This window comes from Caretta caretta, chromosome 1, assembly GCF_965140235.1.
Source record: "Caretta caretta isolate rCarCar2 chromosome 1, rCarCar1.hap1, whole genome shotgun sequence".
Lineage (NCBI taxonomy): Eukaryota > Metazoa > Chordata > Testudines > Cheloniidae > Caretta > Caretta caretta.
The window spans coordinates 48,812,152-48,831,610 of NC_134206.1; the positions used below are offsets into that span (position 1 = coordinate 48,812,152).

Sequence of the window (19,459 nt, forward strand, 5' to 3'; positions counted from 1 at the left end):
TTGGAAAGTCTTTCTAATCACAGTTAACCAGAATTTCACCAAGGAAAACATCCCATTCATCACAGCATAATCAAAGGCTTTTTGGGGTATTAGTCCTCTGGTGGGTTTTTTTGATATTTGCACTTAGCATTTTGAATAAGTAACAAATCTAGCACAGATGGGTGTCTTTTCAATATGAGGCAAGTTCTCTTTCAACCTGTTTTTCTTCTCCGTACTTAGTTGTTGACAATTCCACTGACTTTCTTTAATCTTGAGAAGTCAGGAGATAGGCAGGAAAAATAAGAGCAAAAATCCTGTTCAGCCACACACCATGTAGTGTGCATCCAATTAATTCAATTCAGGCCTTGTGCTGCTAAGAAATTTACACCCAAGGGGTTGCAGCCAGGAATAAGTCCTTAGGGACAATGTTGGCAACATCTTTTGAAATCTTTAATGTCCACACTATGCAGATCCGATATGACTGGAGCTACAGAGGGAGCATTGTAGAGCTGGGTCAGAGGCTGTTTATGAATTTTTACTTGGTAGTCCTTCAATTCCCTACATACTCCTCCTCATGGGGATTAATTATGGCCCTGGCACAAGTTTGTAGGAGCAGCTGAGTGGGTTTTGTTCAAACCCTCATGGGCTAACCAGAATACAGCCCAAGTTAACTCTGATCTTGCAGCATTAACACATACCCCTGTTTGCACAGAAGGTGATTGGCCCAGAGTTGGACCCTATAGCTGCCCTAGGCACACTTGAGAAGTCTACTTTTGCAGAACACTCACCGTGCCTAAGGACCTTGTCTACACATAAAATCTGTACCATTATAATTATACCAGTATATTTAAAACAGTACAACTTCCTTAGGGTGGATACAGTTACACTGTTGTTAATGTGTTTATACTGGTGTTTAGAGAGATAAGGTGGGTGATGTAATATCTTCAGAGACCTGAGGAAGAGCTCTGTGTAAGCTTGAAAGCTTGTTTCTCTCCCGACAGAAGTTAGTCCAGTAAAAGATATTACCTCACCCATCTTGTCTCTCTAATAATATCCTGGGACCCACATAGCTACAATAACACTGCATACTTATATTGCTATAGCTTACTCATGTATACCACACTCAGGGCTGTACCACTTTAACTATTTTGGTAATAAATCATATCCCTAACCAAAATAGCTGTACTAGTGTAAAAACTGTATGAAGGCCAGGCTTAATGGTAAAATCCTGATTCATGCAAAACTCCTATTGAATTTAATGGAAATTTTGCCTGCATCAGGACAAAAGCGGGAAATCCTAGGTTTGCCTTAAAAATTCTTGTAAATTCCCATTACCCACATTATTTGCAATGACTACACTACATTTTTAGTTTTATTTGTGTTTGATACATAGCATTGTTCAACCTGACACAGTAGATGCATTAAGTAATGCTGTGTAATTATGTCATGTAATAAGATTGTCTTCAAGTTGTAATATAAATTGAACTTTACCAATCAAATATCTGATTAAATCCAGTTATGTATTCAATAGTTACTGTGCTTTTAAACTGAAAATTATTCCTTAATTTGATATTTATTTGTATTATGGTAGTGCATAGGGACCCCAGTCATAGACCAGTATGCCAACATATTAGGTACTGGACATAGAACAAAAAGATGGTCCCTTCAACAAGGAAATTACAAGTGAAACATAAAACAAGATAGCGTGTTCGAGCTTTCATCAATCTCTTTGTCTGCGTCTGTCAGTTTCACAACTTGTTTGTTTCATGCTGAGCAGGCCTTCAGCAAGAGTTGTAGCCGTCAAGATTAACATCGCTAAGCCTTCCCTACACTAAGGAATTTACCAAAAAAAATGCCCACTATTTTTATCACCAGTGGGAAACTTAATGTAGACCAAGTTCTTGTGGATAAACCTTTTTTTTTAACCTCTTTTCAGCAGTACTAAAAACACCAGAAGCTACCTGAGCATTGTCTATACTATGATTCCCATAGTGGTAGGTAGCACCAGTGGGGTTTTGTTCATTTTATTTTATTTTTTGTAAAATTCCCCAGTGTAAAAGATGGCCTTACATTTAGAAAATGGAAAGTAGAGCAGTGCCCTGAAATGATCAGTCATTTACAATGTTATGCCAGTAGTTCATTTTAAATTGGAAATCTTTGTAAAGCTGAAGTGTAGTAGTAGTTGTATTGTTCATAGATTTATGTTCAATCATGTTTTCCAGCGCGTAGATCTGTCTGTCTCTTTTTGGATGTACAGTATAATAATTTTTAAAATTACTTACATTTATTTCAACTACTTCAAGGAAATACTTACACATTTTGCTACATTTTTCTTCTCTTTAAGGGCATTTGGTCCACTCTGGTGCCATGAAGATATCACACCCAAGAATCAGAATACAAAGAGTGCTGATCAACTTACTAATTTTCTGAGACATGTTATGTCTGTATTTAAAGATTCCAAGTCAGGTACTGAAACTTTTTTCCATGATTGTACCTTAGTTAAAACCGCCATCTAGTGGACAAGTCCCTATTGTTTGCTTAGAGAACTTACCTTTTAATGCCAGTTTCTTTGCTCCTGAATGGCTGCTACAGGAGCTTGCTTGTGCAACAGTGCCCTCTGTTTTGTGAAAGTAATAATTTCATAATGATTCTTTATTCTTTGTTCAAGACATCTTCTTTCTTGCAGTATTTTATGTGCGAGGATTAAAAGTTTTAAAGCAATTTTGTTTTCGTAATTGGTTTCAAATTATTCTTTTCATATACTCTGATTACACTATGTGACTTTAATTAGATTCAAATATGTTTGGTGCAAATAAACATTTTCAAATTAATTTTAAATAACTTTGTCTCCTTTTGTAGGAAGTTAAAGATCATATTCTTGTAATGCTCTTGTCATTTAATTTTATTGTATTCCTGAAGAGATTACTACAGACTGCTCCATTTGATCAGTGAAAAGTATATATTCTTCTTTAATTTATTTAGCCCACAGTAAACTTTTATCCTGTGATCTTTCTTTCATTAGATCCATATGCTGAAACATTTTGTATCCTATATAGGACATATATCATATTATGTACTTACTAGAAAAATAGCATCATAGATTGTTTTAGCATGCAGCTACAGTACAATCGATTCTTCTAAACCATCCCTGATGGTTGATTTTGGTTGTTCTATTTGATAAAAAAGGGAAAAACTCCACCTCTTATTTGTCAAATAGACTGGCAATATTAAATAATCTTCCCAACAGGCAAAATGTTCTTTGTTCATTTAATTTGACAATTATAGTTTATTTTTAATTATTTATTATGGGATTTCATAGTAAACTAGTAATACTAAACAGTATTTTGAAAAGTAATAAAAACTCACTTGTTATTAGTAGGGCAGAGAGCAACATAGTGTGCAATTAGGACCTAACCAAACCCCATTGAAGTTAATGGAAAGACTCCTGATTTCCAGTGGGCTTTGGATCAGGGCCTAAGGCCTGAATTCAGGAAAGTACTTAGGCATGTGCTTAACTGCTTTCCCTAATCAGGGCTACAGTGCTTGCATTTAGCAAGGTATTTATATAGCATATTTATATGCAATTTTACATCTTCCGAGCACAGTATGAATATTAAGTAGCTAATCCTCAAAACAACCCTATGAAGGAGATAAGAACTGATATTCCCATTTTACAGCTGAAAACACTGAAATTATTATTATTGTTGTTGTTGTTATTTATATTACCGTAGCGCCTTCGAGCCCAAATCATGGACCAGGGCTCCATTGCGCTAGGTGCTATACAAACACAGAACAAACAAACGGTTCCTTTCCCCAGGAGCTTACACGTTAGGTGATTTGCCATGGCCACACAGTGAGTCAGTGGCCACAATTAGAATGTGTTCATTAGTAAAGCTGTTTGGAAATGTTCATTTGTTGAGAGCAAAACGTTTTTGCAGAAACACGTTGCCTTTGAGAAAAATTCATAGAAAAAAAACCCTGGGAAAAAGCATTTCACTGAGGAAAGTTTTGACCTTTTTGGAATGGAATGTTTCAATTTTCTCTTTCAAAACAACTCCCCCCCCCCAATTTTTTATATTATGAAATATAATATAAAATGAAAAAGTAAAAATTGGAATTAATCATTTAGATTTTGTCAAAATGAAACATTTCGATTGATCCCAAATTACTATTTTTCCAGAATTTCAATTCATGGGAAATTTTGAAATCTTTTGGTTTTGTTCTGTTCTGGAATGGAAGAAATTTTGAAATCACACAACTCCAAATTCCCATGCAGCTCTAGTCATTATAACTAGACCATGCTGCCAATGTTATATACTGTATTGTCCAGTAATAGGAATTGTTCACTTATTTGTAAAGAAGGTTCCAGTGGTTCTTTCATAAATTAATATACCTTAAAAAATGGCCAAAACTTTTTGAAATGCTAGGGAATTGGTCTGCTCAGGGTTTCAACTGTAAAGTAACTTTGTCTCCTGCAGTAACATCTGCTTTGTTAGATTTTAAATATCAACATACTATTCTTTTGCTGCTTAGGTTTTCATTTGGAGCAGCATCTGAGTGAAGTTGCTTTACAAACAGCTCTTGCAAGCTCTTCAAGACATTATGCAGGTCGATCTTTCCAGATATTCAGGGCGCTAAAGCAACCTCTTTCTGCACATGCATTGTCTGACCTTCTGTCAAGATTGGTGGAAGTTATAGGAGAACATGGAGATGAGATTCAGGTACACATGTGTGACAGTGCTGTATTCCTGACAATGTTTCACAATGTTGCATATGTTCAGTATTGTTTGTTTCATTTTAATGTAAAGGGTGAAATAAACTTGGAAACTATGATGCAAGTGAGAATGTGACCTTAGAAAACTAAAACTGTGTTCTCATCACAATTTCAGAAATTACAAAAATGCTGTTAAAGTCATGATCTAACTGTTATTGTCTGAGCCCTGAAAAATAAAAGTCTAATTTGTTTCAAAATGTATCACCCCATTGTGAGATTTTAAAAATTGTAAATAGCAAACTGTAGTGGTGTTCACAGAAACAGCACTTTCAGCTTCCGCTGCTGCCTTTCCAAAAGCAGTTAAATTTCAAATTCCATTGTCCTTTACTGAGCAATATTCAACTTCAAAGCAATTAGGAATGTTGCTTAATTAAGGTCTGTGGCTTTTAGCCCACTGGATGGGTTGGTGGGAATATTTATATTTGCCATATGCTAAAAGATGAAATCATTAAGGATTTTTAATATAAATAAAGAGTACTGTGGATGAAGGGAAAGCAGTGGATGTATTGTTTCTTGACTTTAGCAAAGCTTTTGACACGGTCTCCCACAGTATTCTTGTCAGCAAGTTAAGGAAGTATGGGTTGGATGAATGCACTACAAGGTGGGTAGAAAGCTGGCTAGATTGTCGGGCTCAACGGGTAGTTATCAATGGCTCCATGTCTAGTTGGCAGCCGGTATCAAGTGGAGTGCCCCAAGGGTCGGTCCTGGGGCCAGTTTTGTTCAATATCTTCATAAATGATCTGGAGGATGGTGTGGATTGCACTCTCAGCAAATTTGCGGATGATACTAAACTGGGAGGAGTGGTAGATACGCTGGAGGGGAGGGATAGGATACAGAAGGACCTAGACAAATTGGAGGATTGGGCCAAAAGAAATCTGATGAGGTTCAATAAGGATAAGTGCAGGGTCCTGCACTTAGGACGGAAGAACCCAATGCACAGCTACAGACTAGGGACCGAATGGCTAGGCAGCAGTTCTGCGGAAAAGGACCTAGGGGTGACAGTGGACGAGAAGCTGGATATGAGTCAGCAGTGTGCCCTTGTTGCCAAGAAGGCCTATGGCATTTTGGGATGTATAAGTAGGGGCATAGCGAGCAGATCGAGGGACGTGATCGTTCCCCTCTATTCGACATTGGTGAGGCCTCATCTGGAGTACTGTGTCCAGTTTTGGGCCCCACACTTCAAGAAGGATGTGGATAAATTGGAGAGAGTCCAGCGAAGGGCAACAAAAATGATTAGGGGTCTGGAACACATGAGTTATGAGGAGAGGCTGAGGGAGCTGGGATTGTTTAGCCTGCAGAAGAGAAGAATGAGGGGGGATTTGATAGCTGCTTTCAACTACCTGAAAGGGGGTTCCAAAGAGGATGGCTCTAGACTGTTCTCAATGGTAGCAGATGACAGAACGAGGAGTAATGGTCTCAAGCTGCAGTGGGGGAGGTTTAGATTGGATATTAGGAAAAACTTTTTCACTAAGAGGGTGGTGAAACACTGGAATGCGTTACCTAGGGAGGTGGTAGAATCTCCTTCCTTAGAGGTTTTTAAGGTCAGGCTTGACAAAGCCCTGGCTGGGATGATTTAACTGGGAATTGGTCCCGCTTCGAGCAGGGGGTTGGACTAGATGACCTTCTGGGGTCCCTTCCAACTCTTATATTCTATGATTCTATGATTCTACTATGAGCAATGGAGAGTAAAAATAAAATTAAAAACAAACTGCTTTGGCCCTCTCTTTTTAAGGAGAATAAATTAACAGTAGAAAGAACATACTGTTTTAAAAAGCTCACACCATTACAATGCAGCTGATCCAGTTTGAAAACAAATCATGGTGTAGTGTTAACCTGAGAGGTGGACTGGACAAGGGACTATAAGTAGTAATAGATATGGGAAAGCTGCATGACCCTGAATCTGACCTGCTCCCTGCTGCAAAAGTCTCTTCTGGCTGCAGATAGGGTTGCCAGGCATCCGGTTTTCAACCAGAGCGTCTGGTCGAAAAGGGACCCTGGCTGCTCTGGTCAGCACCACTGACTGGGCTGCTATAGGTCCAGTCAACGGGGCTAAGGCAGGATCCCTGCCTGTCCTGGCTCCCAGAAGCAGCTGGCATGTCTGGCTCCTAGGCGCAGGGGCAGCCAGGTGGCTCCACACGCTGTCCCTGCCTTGAACGCTGGCTCCGCAGCTCCCATTGGCCGTGAACTATGGCCAGTGGGAGCTGTGGGGGCGGCACATGTAGGCACAGGCAATGTGCAGAGCCCCCAGCCCCTCCACCTAGGAGCTGGACATGCTGACTGCTTCTCGGAGCCACCTGAGGTAAGCACCGCCCAGCCAGAGCGTGCACCCCGAACCCCCTCCTGCACTCCAATCCCCTGTCCCAGCCCTGAGCCCTCACACTCACCCAAACTCCTTCCCAGAGCTCACCCCCCTCACCCCCTCCCACATCCCAACCGCCTGCCCCTGCCTTGGGCCCCCTCTCACCCCCAAACTTCCTCCCAGAGCCAGTACCCCACACCTCCTCCCACACCCCAACCCCCTGCCCCAGCCCTGGGTCCCAGCCTGCACTCCAAACCCCTTAGCCCCAGCCCTAAGACCCCTCCTGCACCCCAAACCCCTCATCCCCAGTCCCACCCCAGAGCCCGCACCCCCAGCCGGAGCCCTTACCCCTCCCACACCCCAAGCCTCTGCCCAACCCAGTGACAGTGAGTGACGATGGGGAGAGCCAGCGACGGAGGGAGGGGGGAATGGAGTCAGTAGGGTTGGGGCTTCAGGGCAGGGGGCAGGGCAAGGGTGCTCAGTTTTGTGTGATTAAAAAGTTGGCAACCTTAGCTGCAGGCAAAGTGGCAGGGGAACATCTTGTTACTCTTCCCCACCAGAAATAAATCTGGCTGCAAGAATACTCATGTACTGGCCTGTAGGTTGCTGGCCAAGAGTCTCTTCTCTGTGCCAGCGAGCCCATCCATGAGAAAACCATGCAGACTGGCACCATGGAACCACTCATGGATATGTGCCACCACCCCTTCAAGCAGCATGCATTCTTCTAGTGAGTGGAAAATAAGAGAGAAAAATGAAAGATGGAGCAAACACCAAGGAAATGTATGAAAAGGAATAAAAATAGATTAATAAATCCATAGATTTTAAGAACAGATGAGACCATGATGATCATCTAGTCTGACCTCCTGCATAAAAAGTCATAGGACTTCCCTGAATTAATAACTGCTTCAAGTCCAATAACAGTGGTTGAACTAGAGCATATCTTTTAGAAACACATCCATTCTTGATGTAAATTTTCCAGTGATGGGGAATCCACCACAGACCTTGGTAAATTATTCCAATAGTTAATTAACCTCCATGTTAAAAATGTCCACCTTATTTCCAGTGTGAATTTGTCTAGCATCAACTTTCAGTCACTGGATCTTGTTATACCTTTGCCTGCTAGATTGAAGAGCCCTCTATTATCAAATTTCTGTTTCCTGTGTAGGTACTTATAGACTATGATCAAGTCACCCCTTAAACTTCTCTTGGCTAAAATAAAAAGATTGACCTCCTTGAGTCTTTCATTGTAGGGCATGTTTTCCAATCTCTGATCATCCTCATGGCTCTTCTCTGAACCTTCTCCAATTTATCAACATCCTTCTTGAATTGTGGACAGCAGAACTGGATACAGTGTTCCAGTGGCAGTCTCACCAGGGCCAAATACAGAACTAATATAACCTCTCTACTTCTACTTGATATTCCTCTGTTTATACAGCCAAGGATCACTTGAGCTCTTTTGGCCACAGCATCATACTGGGTGCTTGTGTTCAGCTGATTATCCACAATGACTCCAAAGTCTTTCTCACAGTCACTGCTTCCCAGAATAGAGTTCCTCCTCCGGTAATCGTAACCTAGATATATGATTTTGCATTTGGGGTATGGAAACACATATTGCTTGCTTGTATCCAGCTTACCACACAGGCAGATCACTTTGTATCAGCGACCTGTGTCACAGTTTCAGAGTAACTGCATCTGTATTGCCCCTCCATGGTCCCTCGAGGGCACCCAGTTAAAGTTTCCAGCTCCCAGACATCATTTCTCTTGGGTGGAGATGTTGTATTAATAAATACAATAGAGAGCTGCATCTCTCTCCCTCCTGCCCAGGGTTTTAAGACTGCACAGCTCACTGTCTTACATTGAGATATGCCCAGCAAGCCAGTCTCTCTAAAGGCCAGTGCCTGTGCTTTTCTTTCTGTCCAAGGAGCACGAACAGTGTATTGCCAGCAGTTACAAGATACCACACAACTCTTTCTAAGCAAGCAAAATCATTACAGAGAAAACATATAAAACAATAAAAGTTACTATGCTAAAAACTTACTAGAGATCACGCCTCAGACTTACGGGGCTCTTGTAGGCCAAATTCTTTCCAATCTTTCCACAAGGGTTGGGGCTTTTGGGCAGAAGATCGTGTCCGTTTGCGGGTTCAGAAAGTAGTCCCTGACTCAGTTTAAACGCAGCCTTTTTAAGCCAAAACCCCATTCTTTGTTTTCCCAGTCTCTGGAAACCAAGTGTGAATCAGTATATGCGAACCTCCCCAGAGTGTGCTACCTTTCTGGAGGTGTTTACAGTGTGAGTGATTCACCTTAATTCCCCTGTTTTAATTCCTGGAGGAGCTGTGGTAACCTTCCCCCATGGAGTAGAACATAATCGTAATCCATGGCCCACAGTGATATTTATATTTAATACAATATGTTCCCCTATAGATGCTGCATGAAGTTGCAATATCCGTCAGAAACAGTCCTCTTCATTATTTAACACTGTCCCAATCTTTGTGTAATCTGCACATTTGATCAGTAATGAGTTTGTTTTCTTCTAGCTCTTTGATAAAAATGTTAAATACTGCAGGGCCATGAACCGATCCTTGTGAGACCCTAATAGAAACACACCAGCTAGACGATTCCCCATTTTCAGTTACATTTGTGAGACCTGGCAGTTAGCCAGTTTTTAATTCATTTAATGTGTGCCATGTTGAATTAGTATTGTTCTAGTTTCTTAATCAAAATGTCGTGCAGTACCAAATGCCTTACAAAAAATGAACACCGTTACCTTTATCAATCAAATTTATAATCTCACCAAAAAAAATCAAATTAGTTTTACAAGATCTATTTTCTATAAACCCATGACAATTGGCATTAATCATACTATCATCTTTTAATTCTTTATAAGAGTCCCATATCAGCCATTCCATTATTTTGCCCGTGATTGATGTCAGCCTATATTTACCCAGGTCAATCCCTTTACTCTTTTTAAATATTAGCGTAACATTAACTTTTTTCCAGTCCTCTGAAACTTCCCCCAGACTTCTTGAAAATCAACATTAACAGTCCACAGAGGTCCTTGGCCAGCTCTCTTAAAATTCTGGGATGAAAATTATCCGTACCTGCTGATTTTAAAATATCTATCTTTATTAGAAAAAAGAACAGGAGTACTTGTGCCACCTTAGTCTCTAAGATGCCACAAGTACTCCTGTTCTTTTTGCGGATACAGACTAACACGGCTGCTACTTTGAAACCTATCTTTATTAGCTGCTGTTTTAATATCCTCCTTACTTACAGTTGGAATGAAAAGTATTTCATCATCATATGATATAACTACATCATCTGGCTTTTTCCCAAACACAGAACAGAAATATTTATTGAATAGTTCTGCCTTATTAACAGTTTTGCATTATTATAGACCATTCCACCGTCTTCATCTAGTAATGGACCAATACCAGTGTTTGGATTCCTTTTGTTCTAATATACGACTTCTTCTAGTCCTTAGCTCTGTTGTCCATTGGTTTCTCCTGTGTCTTTTTGCTTCCCTTATCAATATTCTACCATTCCCACTGTGACGGGTTGGGTCACAGAAACCCCCTTGGGACTGCCATCTGATGTGCTGAGACTACCTCTAAGCCCATTTTCCCTGGCAGCTTGGGACTTCAGTGCCCTGCCTGGTTGTGCCAGACATGCTAGCCTGCTACAGACACAGACCCAGGTCTGAACCACATCCCCCAAAAGCTGCAGGCTTAACTGAAAACAGCTTAAGAAGTGCTCCTGTCTCCAACACCCAGATACCCAGTTTCCAATGGGATCCAAACCCCAAATAAATTTATTTTACTCTGTATAAATCTTATACAGGGTAAACTCATAAATTGTTCACGCTATATAACACTGATAGATATGCACAGCTGTTTGCTCCCCCAGGTATTAATACTTGCTCTGGGTTAATGAATAAGTAAAAAGTGATTTTATTAAATATAAAAAGTAGGATTTAAATGGTTCCAAGTAATAACAGACAGAACAAAGTAAATTACTAAGCAAAATAAAACAAAACCACACAAGTCTAAGCCTAATACAGTAGGAAACTAAATGCAGGTAAATCTCACCTTCAGAGATGTTCCAGTAAACTTCTTTGACAGACTAGACTCCTTCCAAGTCTGGGTCCAGCAATCACTCACACTCCCGTAGTTACTGTCCTTTGTTTCAGTTTCTTTCAGGCATCTCTTTGGGGTGGAGAGGCTGTCTCTTGAGCCATCAGAAGACAAAATGGAGGGGTTCCCAGGGGCTTATATAGTCTTTCTCTTGTGGGTGGAAACCCCTCTCTTCTCCCCTCCACAAGATGAAGTTTTGCAGTCACCTGAGCAAGTCACATGTCTATGAATGATTCAGTTTTTTGTAGGCCGACTCCATTGTTTACATGTTAGTTTGAAAGTTCCCAGGAAAGCTCAGATGTGGATTGGTGTCTCCGAAGGTCTATTGTCAGCTAAGTACTCCTAATTACTTGAATAACCCCTTCACACTATGTTGACCAAATCTGCCTTATGTGCTTCCTACGGCAAACACTTTAAATACAAGCATAGAGCCAATGCTCATAACTTCAGATATAAAAATGATACATGCATATGAATAGGATGAATACATTCAGTAGAACATAACCTTTGCAAAGATATGTTACATGGCATATCTAGCATAAAACATATTCCAGTTATGTCATATTTACACTCATAAGCATATTTCTATAAAGCATTATGGGGTGCAAAATCATACCCACCTTCTAGCTTATATTCACTGATATCAATTTTCTCTTTTTTCCATTTTCCCCCCCCTCTAAGTCAGGCTGGTCCTTTAACGAGTGTAGCCTTCTTTCTCAATTGTGGGATTGTGGCTTTTTGTGCTTCTAGTAAAATGTTCTTAAATAGTTCCCATTTATCATTCACTTATTTTCTGTTGGAATTCTTTCTCACTTCTGATTTGACTCATGATTGTTTTTATCTTTGCTAAATTGTTTCTTTAAAAGTAACAAGAATGTATATTACTGGTTGGGGCTTTATTTTGCTTACCCATGAAAAATTTAAGGGTCAGGATCACTTGAACCTAACCAGCCACTGATTTTTAGTTCTATGATTATTTCATCTGTCATTATCAGTTCTACTATGGAATTCCTCTATGCAGAATGCATTTTTTTTTGAGTTAGCAGATTGTTATGTGTAATTTTTAGAAATACCAATGATGTTTTATTACTGGCGGCTTGAAACCTCCAGCATATGTCACTCAGGCTGAAGTCCTCCATGATTATGCAACATTTTTTCCCTACGCCTGACATAGATGGGTGTTTAAGGAGCCTGTTCTCTACTGTGGTTTGGTTGTTGTAGTAGACACCATTGTTGTACCCCATCTGGTACTTTATCTGCTAGAGCATAGCAACAAAATCAAAACCAACAAACCCATACCCTGACCTAAATGCCCCCCTTTATTGATGGAGCAGTAGTTTGTTCTCTATGGCTATTCAATCTTTGACTTCTCTCCTGAGATTTCTACCACCATAGCATTCTTGTTAATGTTATTTTTATAATCTTGACACTATTAACTTCCATTAGGAAATGGACTGAGATCACCAACACATTCCACACAGATCATCAAATAGCTTCAAGGTGACAATAATATTCTGTCACAACTGCCTCTGCAGAATTTGAACCAGTGACATGGAGGTGAAAGGCTCAGCATCCTATTATCCATCATCCCCTGATAAGATAACTGGTCTCCTTAAGTATACTCTCTCCTTCACAGATCATTCAGGGAGACAGAAAATAAAATGTGCAGTAATGTTTTAATGTGCAATGTAATGGCTCTGGGTTTTTTACTACGATTAGTATTGTGTTGTGTTTTCAATAAGATGCGTCAGTACAGAATGATTCGTTACTGACTTACTCATGATTGTTTTTGCTAAAATCACTGACTGTATGTATTTGACAGGGTTATGTAATGGAAGCACTACTTACCTTGGAGGCTACTGTGGATAATCTGTCTGATTGTTTGAAGAACTGTGATCTCCTGACCGTATTATCTCGGTAAGAGTCTGTCTATTCCCTTAATCACATAATCTTTTCCCATATAAATCTTATGAAGCAATACAATGTTCTGCAATCAGAATTGCATGAAATGGTTTTGGTATAACTGATCTTGCTCAAAATACATTTACAAAACGAGCCTAAGAGTGCATCTGAGCCCAATTTGGCAACTATTGAAATAAATATTGATAAACTCGTGGACCCTCCTAGCCTGTTATAGCTTTTCTTTCTTCCTTTCAGTCATCTACAGCACATTTGATGTCCTCTTTAAACAAATAACATTAGGATTCCACGTTCTGTTTTTGTACCTAACGTAGTCTTGAAAAGATGTATAGGAAACAACATTTACTTTGCTTAGAATATTGCAGATGGGGGTACAGATCACTCCCTGTTGTGAGAAAACTCATGGTTCCACTAATTAAGTATTTCCCAAATCACTGCATGAATGGGCAGGATTTGTCACCTTTGTGGAAAAAATAGGGGATTCTGTCCTCAGAACTCAGATGTCCCAAGGGGTCCTCAGGAGGCCCTATGCCTCTGCACCTGCTTTATGTTTCCCCTTCCTTGACAACCTCCGTAAGCAGATGTCTGTGGAGCCTCCTATGAAGAGGGGTTCCACAATATGAAAAAAGGCCGCACAGATTTCCTTTCAGGTTTGAGGATGTTCAACAGTGTGCACCCCCTGCTCTTGTTCTCACGCACAGTCCTTGTCAGCTGTGCATCCTTGAACTCACTGGGAGCCCTCCAAGGTTGAGAGGATGGCAAACCTTTCTCCTTCTAAAGCACAACCAGTGACAGATCTGTGCACCAAGGGGAGGCTAATGTCTGTCTGTGGTGTCCGTTAGCAGTAGTAGGAGCTGGGTGTGTCCCTGGAGAGATCTCCTTAAATTCTAAAACTTTTCGGCAACATAAAAGTTTGTGGGTAAAATTTCTGGGGTGGTGCTGTTACAATATATTATAGTCTTTTATATTCCAAATCAAGAGTCACATGTTCCTCTTGACTACACAGTTCAGAAGGGAGCAAAATGGAACAGAAATGGCCCCAAACTGTGGAAGGAAGGGGATAACACCATCCTTCCTTCTACCCCTAGTGACTGTGTAAGCCCCTCTGCGAGAATACCACAGAGTAGGGGCTTTGCAGTTTTGTGAGTAGAGCATTTCAGAGGTAAGAATGGAGGCAGCCGGGAAGTAGCTGTTCTGTACAGCAAGCTTCCCTTGGCACTGTAAATTGTTAGGTTATAAGCTTTTTGGAACAGAGACTTTGTCTCACTGTTATCTTTGAACAATACCTAAACACTGAGGGTGCTATTAAAATATAAATAGTTAATAAGGACTGCCTGGAATTCCAAGCAGTAATCCATGTGGCAGTTGTAACTCTTTGAAACGCCAGCTAAGTCTCCAGTGTGCAGTCTACCCCCCTGAAAGGAGGCTAGGGTAGCAGCATGGAGTCTAAGGGACAGTACTTCTAAGGGGAGCCCTGATAGCTCCATGACAGGATAGGGATAACGCAACATTTCTAAGTTTCTGCTTACAACCATTGGTTTAGCTGCATACATTCACCCATGGTGGCCAATACTCCTCCCTCCACAGGGTCAATTTGCCAGTAATTCTACAAGTGTGACTTATACCAAATAACTCCTGCAGCGGGTCCAGTGGATAGGATACTGAGATTCAGGAGACCTGAGTGCTAATCCCAGCACTACCACTGACCCAGAGCATGACCTTCAGCAACCACTTCACCCCTTGTTTTCCCTTCCCCCTACTTTCTGCCTTGTCTATTTAGATTGTAAACTCTTCAGGGCAAAGTCTGTTTCTTACTCTGTGTTTGTGCAGTGCCTATTACAATATGGCCCTGTTCTCAGTTGGGGTCTCTAGGTTATATGGAGAAATCTGTGGGAGAGTAAAACAGACAGCGTGGTGTTTGTTTACTTTTTTTTTTTACTGTTTATTTATCTTTTGATAAATTCTTGGTTTACTTCCTTTTTATTTGTACTAGTTTATTTTCTACATTGCTGCTTTGTGATATAATAAAATCCTATTTATTTATTTATTTATTTATTTTTTGCTTAGTTCATCATCACCAGACTTAACTTCAAGCACTAAACTGACTGCAAATCGGAAGAGTACGGGCCAGCTGAACGTGAATCCTGGGGCTGTAAGTGGTAACACAGCCACTGCTGAACGAAGTAGACACCAGAGAAGCTTTTCTGTACCCAAAAAGTTTGGTGTTGTGGACAGATCCTCAGATCCACCACGCAGTGCCACACTAGATAGAATTCAGGCATGCACCCAGCAAGGCCTCTCCTCTAAAACCAGGAGCTCATCATCTCTAAAAGACAGCCTCACTGATCCTTCTAATATTAACAATCCAACCAACCTGTTGGCCACCATCTTCTGGGTTGCTGTAGCTTTGATGGAATCTGATTTTGAATTTGAATATCTAATGGCTTTACGATTGTTGAATAAACTACTGGCTTATTTGCCACTGGATAAAGCTGAAAATAGGGAGAAGTTAGAAAAGTTACAAGGACAGCTAAAGTGGTCAGATTTCTTGGGGCTGCAGCAGCTGTTGCTAAAAGGATTCACTTCCCTTACCACCACTGACCTCACGTTACAGCTCTTCAGTTTGCTGACACCTGTGTCACGAGTATCCATGGTGGATTCCTCTCAAGTTATAGGTAAAGCCAATTTTTTCTGCCTTTCACATTTTGATTATGAAATTGTTTTTATGTTTGATATGAAAACCTCACTATGCTACTTAAAAATACCTATGTCACCTTATGGAATATAAATTTATTTTTGTGTGTACAAATTGTAATGCATTTTTTAATGAATACATATTTATACTCATTGCAGATCTCTCAAAAAAAACAACTAAAGGGAAATTCTTTTGTTATTACTATTATTTATTATTTGTAATATCATAGCACCTCAGCACCCCAGTCATGGACCAAGACTCCTGTGTGCTAGGCGCTGTACAAATAAAGAACAAAAAGACAGCCCCTGCACCAAAGAGCTTGCAATTTAAATATAAGACAAGAGACAACAGATGGATACAGACGGGGGAGTACAAGGAAACAATGAGACAGTTTTGGTCAGCATGATAGTCTGAGGTCTCAGCACACCTATTCAATATCAGGGGAGCAGGAAAGATGCCATTTTTGTACAGGGATATTCTTTCACATTTTATTTCTAGTTATAGAACCTAGCAAGGCCTGTGAAGTTTTCTCAGTATTTCTATAATAAAACCTCAAGTTCTTTTTTCTTGGGGTGAGGAGGGGCTGCTATATTCAGAGCCGTGAGAATCCTCACTAGTCAAGGTCTGAAACCAAAATCTTTTTTCCAAACACCGCCATACTTTGGGAAGAACTGTGTGACTTAGATCTAAATTTTGCTTTAGCTTTCTACCAATTCAGAATTCCCCTCACTTGGGGAATTCTCAGTTGGCCAGTTGCAGACATCTTCTTCCTCCCTCTTCCCCCCCCCCCCCCCGCCCCTTTTCTCTTTTGGCCACTCAGTATAAAATGTAGGGAAATGGGGCTGAGAATCAGGCCCAACACTTTATTTTATTACCTCCTCCTTCTCTTACCATATATTAGCAGTATATATTATACTAAAAATGCCTCCAGTATTATTGGAATTTTGGATATTGAGGTGTAGGGCCAGATCCTGCAAACGTTTACGATTAGTAGCAGTGCTTACTACTACTAATTCCATGAGATTATACCTGGTAGTAAGCACTTTGTATGTTAGTAAATGTTTGCAGAATCAGTCCCATTCTTTGTAATGACACCATCACACTGTCATATTTAATAGATGTTATGTTTAATTTGATACAACAGTCTTAAGGTGAAATATGGGGTCTGAACAATTTGAAAGAGTCTATATAACATCACTGTAATGTACTTTTGTGATTATAGCTGCTAGCAAAATATTGCTTAAAAGACAGCTAATATTCCTGTCCTCTCATCAAATATCCACTTTGTATTGTATTGTTCTGTACCAGGGTTCCCACTGAATGTCTTGTGTCTCCTGCCTCATTTAATTCAACATTTTGATAGCCCAAACCAGTTCTGTAAGGATATAGCGGAGAGAATTGCTCAGGTAGGAAATTTATTTGGTACATTGTACATCATATTATGTCTTGTGAATGTCTTTGACTTTTTCTTAGCATAATGTGACATTCATATTTAATTAGGCTTGTTTGGAAGAAAAGAACCCTAAGCTATCAAATCTTGCACATGTGATGGCCCTTTATAAAACTCACAGCTATACAAGAGACTGTGCTACCTGGGTAAATGTGGTTTGCCGTTACCTCCATGAAGCATTCGCCGACATTACCCTGAGTATGGTTACATATTTGGCTGAGGTAAGTTTTTAAAACCAAACCATTTTCCATCTTCTATTGACAGACAAACTGAAGGGCTATAGCCTCTTGGCTATTCATTAGAGATCTCCTATCCTCTGTTCTTACTCAAAGTGCAGATCTGAGAGCAGAATTTTGCTGTATGCTTTTTTGAAAAAATTAAACACTTAATGCAAAACATATCCAAAGTCAAGTAAAGTCCTCAAGTTGATTACTTCTTAAAGCTGTGCTTGCCCATGAATAAATAGGGTTTTCCACTACATCCAGAACTGGAGTACAAAGAAAGAGTGTGTAACTACCTTATGCATTTGTCAACTTTTTATAGTTTATAATTTTGGGCTAGATTGTCCATCCTTATTCGTGTTGGTGAACACTTACAGGAGTTAGTATTTTCTGTCATTCCTTTCAATGGGACGTAAGTAAGGGCTGCACAATCTGACCTAAACTGCTTGTTACATAACAATCCATTTCTTGTTATAAATATCCATGCCTAATGGATCCAAATGCATTCTTCTAACTCCAGAGAGAATTCGCTGCTTCTCTCCTCATTCATCAGTAATGGGTAATACCACCTGCCTGCAGAATTCAGAGGCCATCTAATGTTGCTGGAGACTCCAAGCTGGAGCCCCATTCTTCTGCTCAGGCCACCAGATTTTCTGCCCCATTTTCTGCCCCATTCGGCAGCAGAACAAGTTGGCAGTTCAGATTTTCTCAACCATTTTCTATAACTTTCATGTTTATTTGTTGTCATGCATGACTTCACTTCCTTCTAGCTCCTCTCTCTCTCCCCTGAGGTGAGGAATCAGTGGAGTATTGAGGCTCTAATCCTCTGGCTTCTCCAATTCAACACTTCTCTAGTGAGCACCCTCTGCCCTCCACTGTGGGAGCAGAGAAGCCCTGCAAACATCCAGCCAAGTCCAGGGGGAGCTATAGGGAGCTTTCCAAGAGCCTCACAGGATAAACTGAGCCCTGCTGCCACAAGCCATCATCCTCAGTCTGCCAAGGGGTAAACGATGCTCTGCTGCCACAAACCATTGACTGTCACTCTGCTGAGGTATGGGCTTGAGAAGGCTATCTATGCCCTGCTGCCACAAGCCGATGACCCTTCTCTCTGCCAGGGCGTGAGCTTGAGAGGGCAAGTTATGTCATGCTGCCACTTTGCTGGGATACAGTCTCAAGAACATGAGCTGTGCCCTGCTGCCACAAGCCATTGACCCTCCCCCTGCCAGGTCACAGGCTAGAGAGGATAACGGTGCCCTATAGCCATAAAGCCTCTGACCCTCGCTCTGCCAAAAAGCATGTGGCTTTGAGTCAGAGAGGTGTGGAGGGCCTCAACCCCCACCCAAAGCTGTAACACCACCATGGGAGGCTCAACCAGGAGCATGACAATTCCCATAGAGAGGGGAACACCTCTCGCCTGCTCAGGGTTTACTTTTGCAAATGCCAGAGACTCTGAGTTCCAAATAGGCAAAAGCAAGCATCCCCTTTGTAAGACAGCAGTTCAGATTGTTAATGAGCAAGTGGGGTAAATGTCAGGGTTTAAACCCTTTCTCCTTTTCCTCCCCACCCTGAGAGGCAAGTGTGTGCTGGGGCATCTCTGCTTACAGGGGTCCTCTGACAGTGCTCTGTAGCAGGTACCCTGCCCCTTCCTTACCCCGCAGCATGTCTGGACCAGCAGAGAAGCCTGTTCCTCCTGCGCAGCCCTGCCTCGGGCTGCAGTGTAATGGGAATTGTGCCTGTCTAGTTTTCAGTCTGCCAAGGAATGGGGCTCAGAATCTGATGGGTAGGAAGAGGTCTCTCTCTTTGCCCTTCCCTTCTCCATATTCTGGCTCCATGCCAATGGACTGTAGGCCTGGCTTGACATCAGTATCTTGCCTCACTTCTTAATGGGCCAATTGGGAAGGTGAACAGAAGGTTAAGTTGTAAATTAGGGCTTAATAAGCAGTATGTGGGAGTCAGGATGTCTGTGCTAACTAAGATAAGCAGGAACAC

General features: G+C 41.0%; 1 protein-coding gene across 8 annotated transcripts in view; it reads left to right on the top strand.

Moving 5' to 3' along the window:
- The window catches only part of FRY (FRY microtubule binding protein), a 375,793-nt gene that overhangs the window by 291,957 nt on the left and 64,377 nt on the right, over nt 1-19,459 (top strand). For all 8 annotated transcript variants that reach the window (XM_048847137.2, XM_048847131.2, XM_048847143.2 and 5 more), the window contains 6 exons: nt 2,324-2,445; nt 4,513-4,700; nt 13,007-13,101; nt 15,172-15,779; nt 17,108-17,205; nt 17,300-17,470. In XM_048847137.2, the coding sequence (XP_048703094.1) occupies nt 2,324-2,445; nt 4,513-4,700; nt 13,007-13,101; nt 15,172-15,779; nt 17,108-17,205; nt 17,300-17,470 (1,282 nt within the window). The remainder of the gene's footprint in view (nt 1-2,323; nt 2,446-4,512; nt 4,701-13,006; nt 13,102-15,171; nt 15,780-17,107; nt 17,206-17,299; nt 17,471-19,459) is intronic.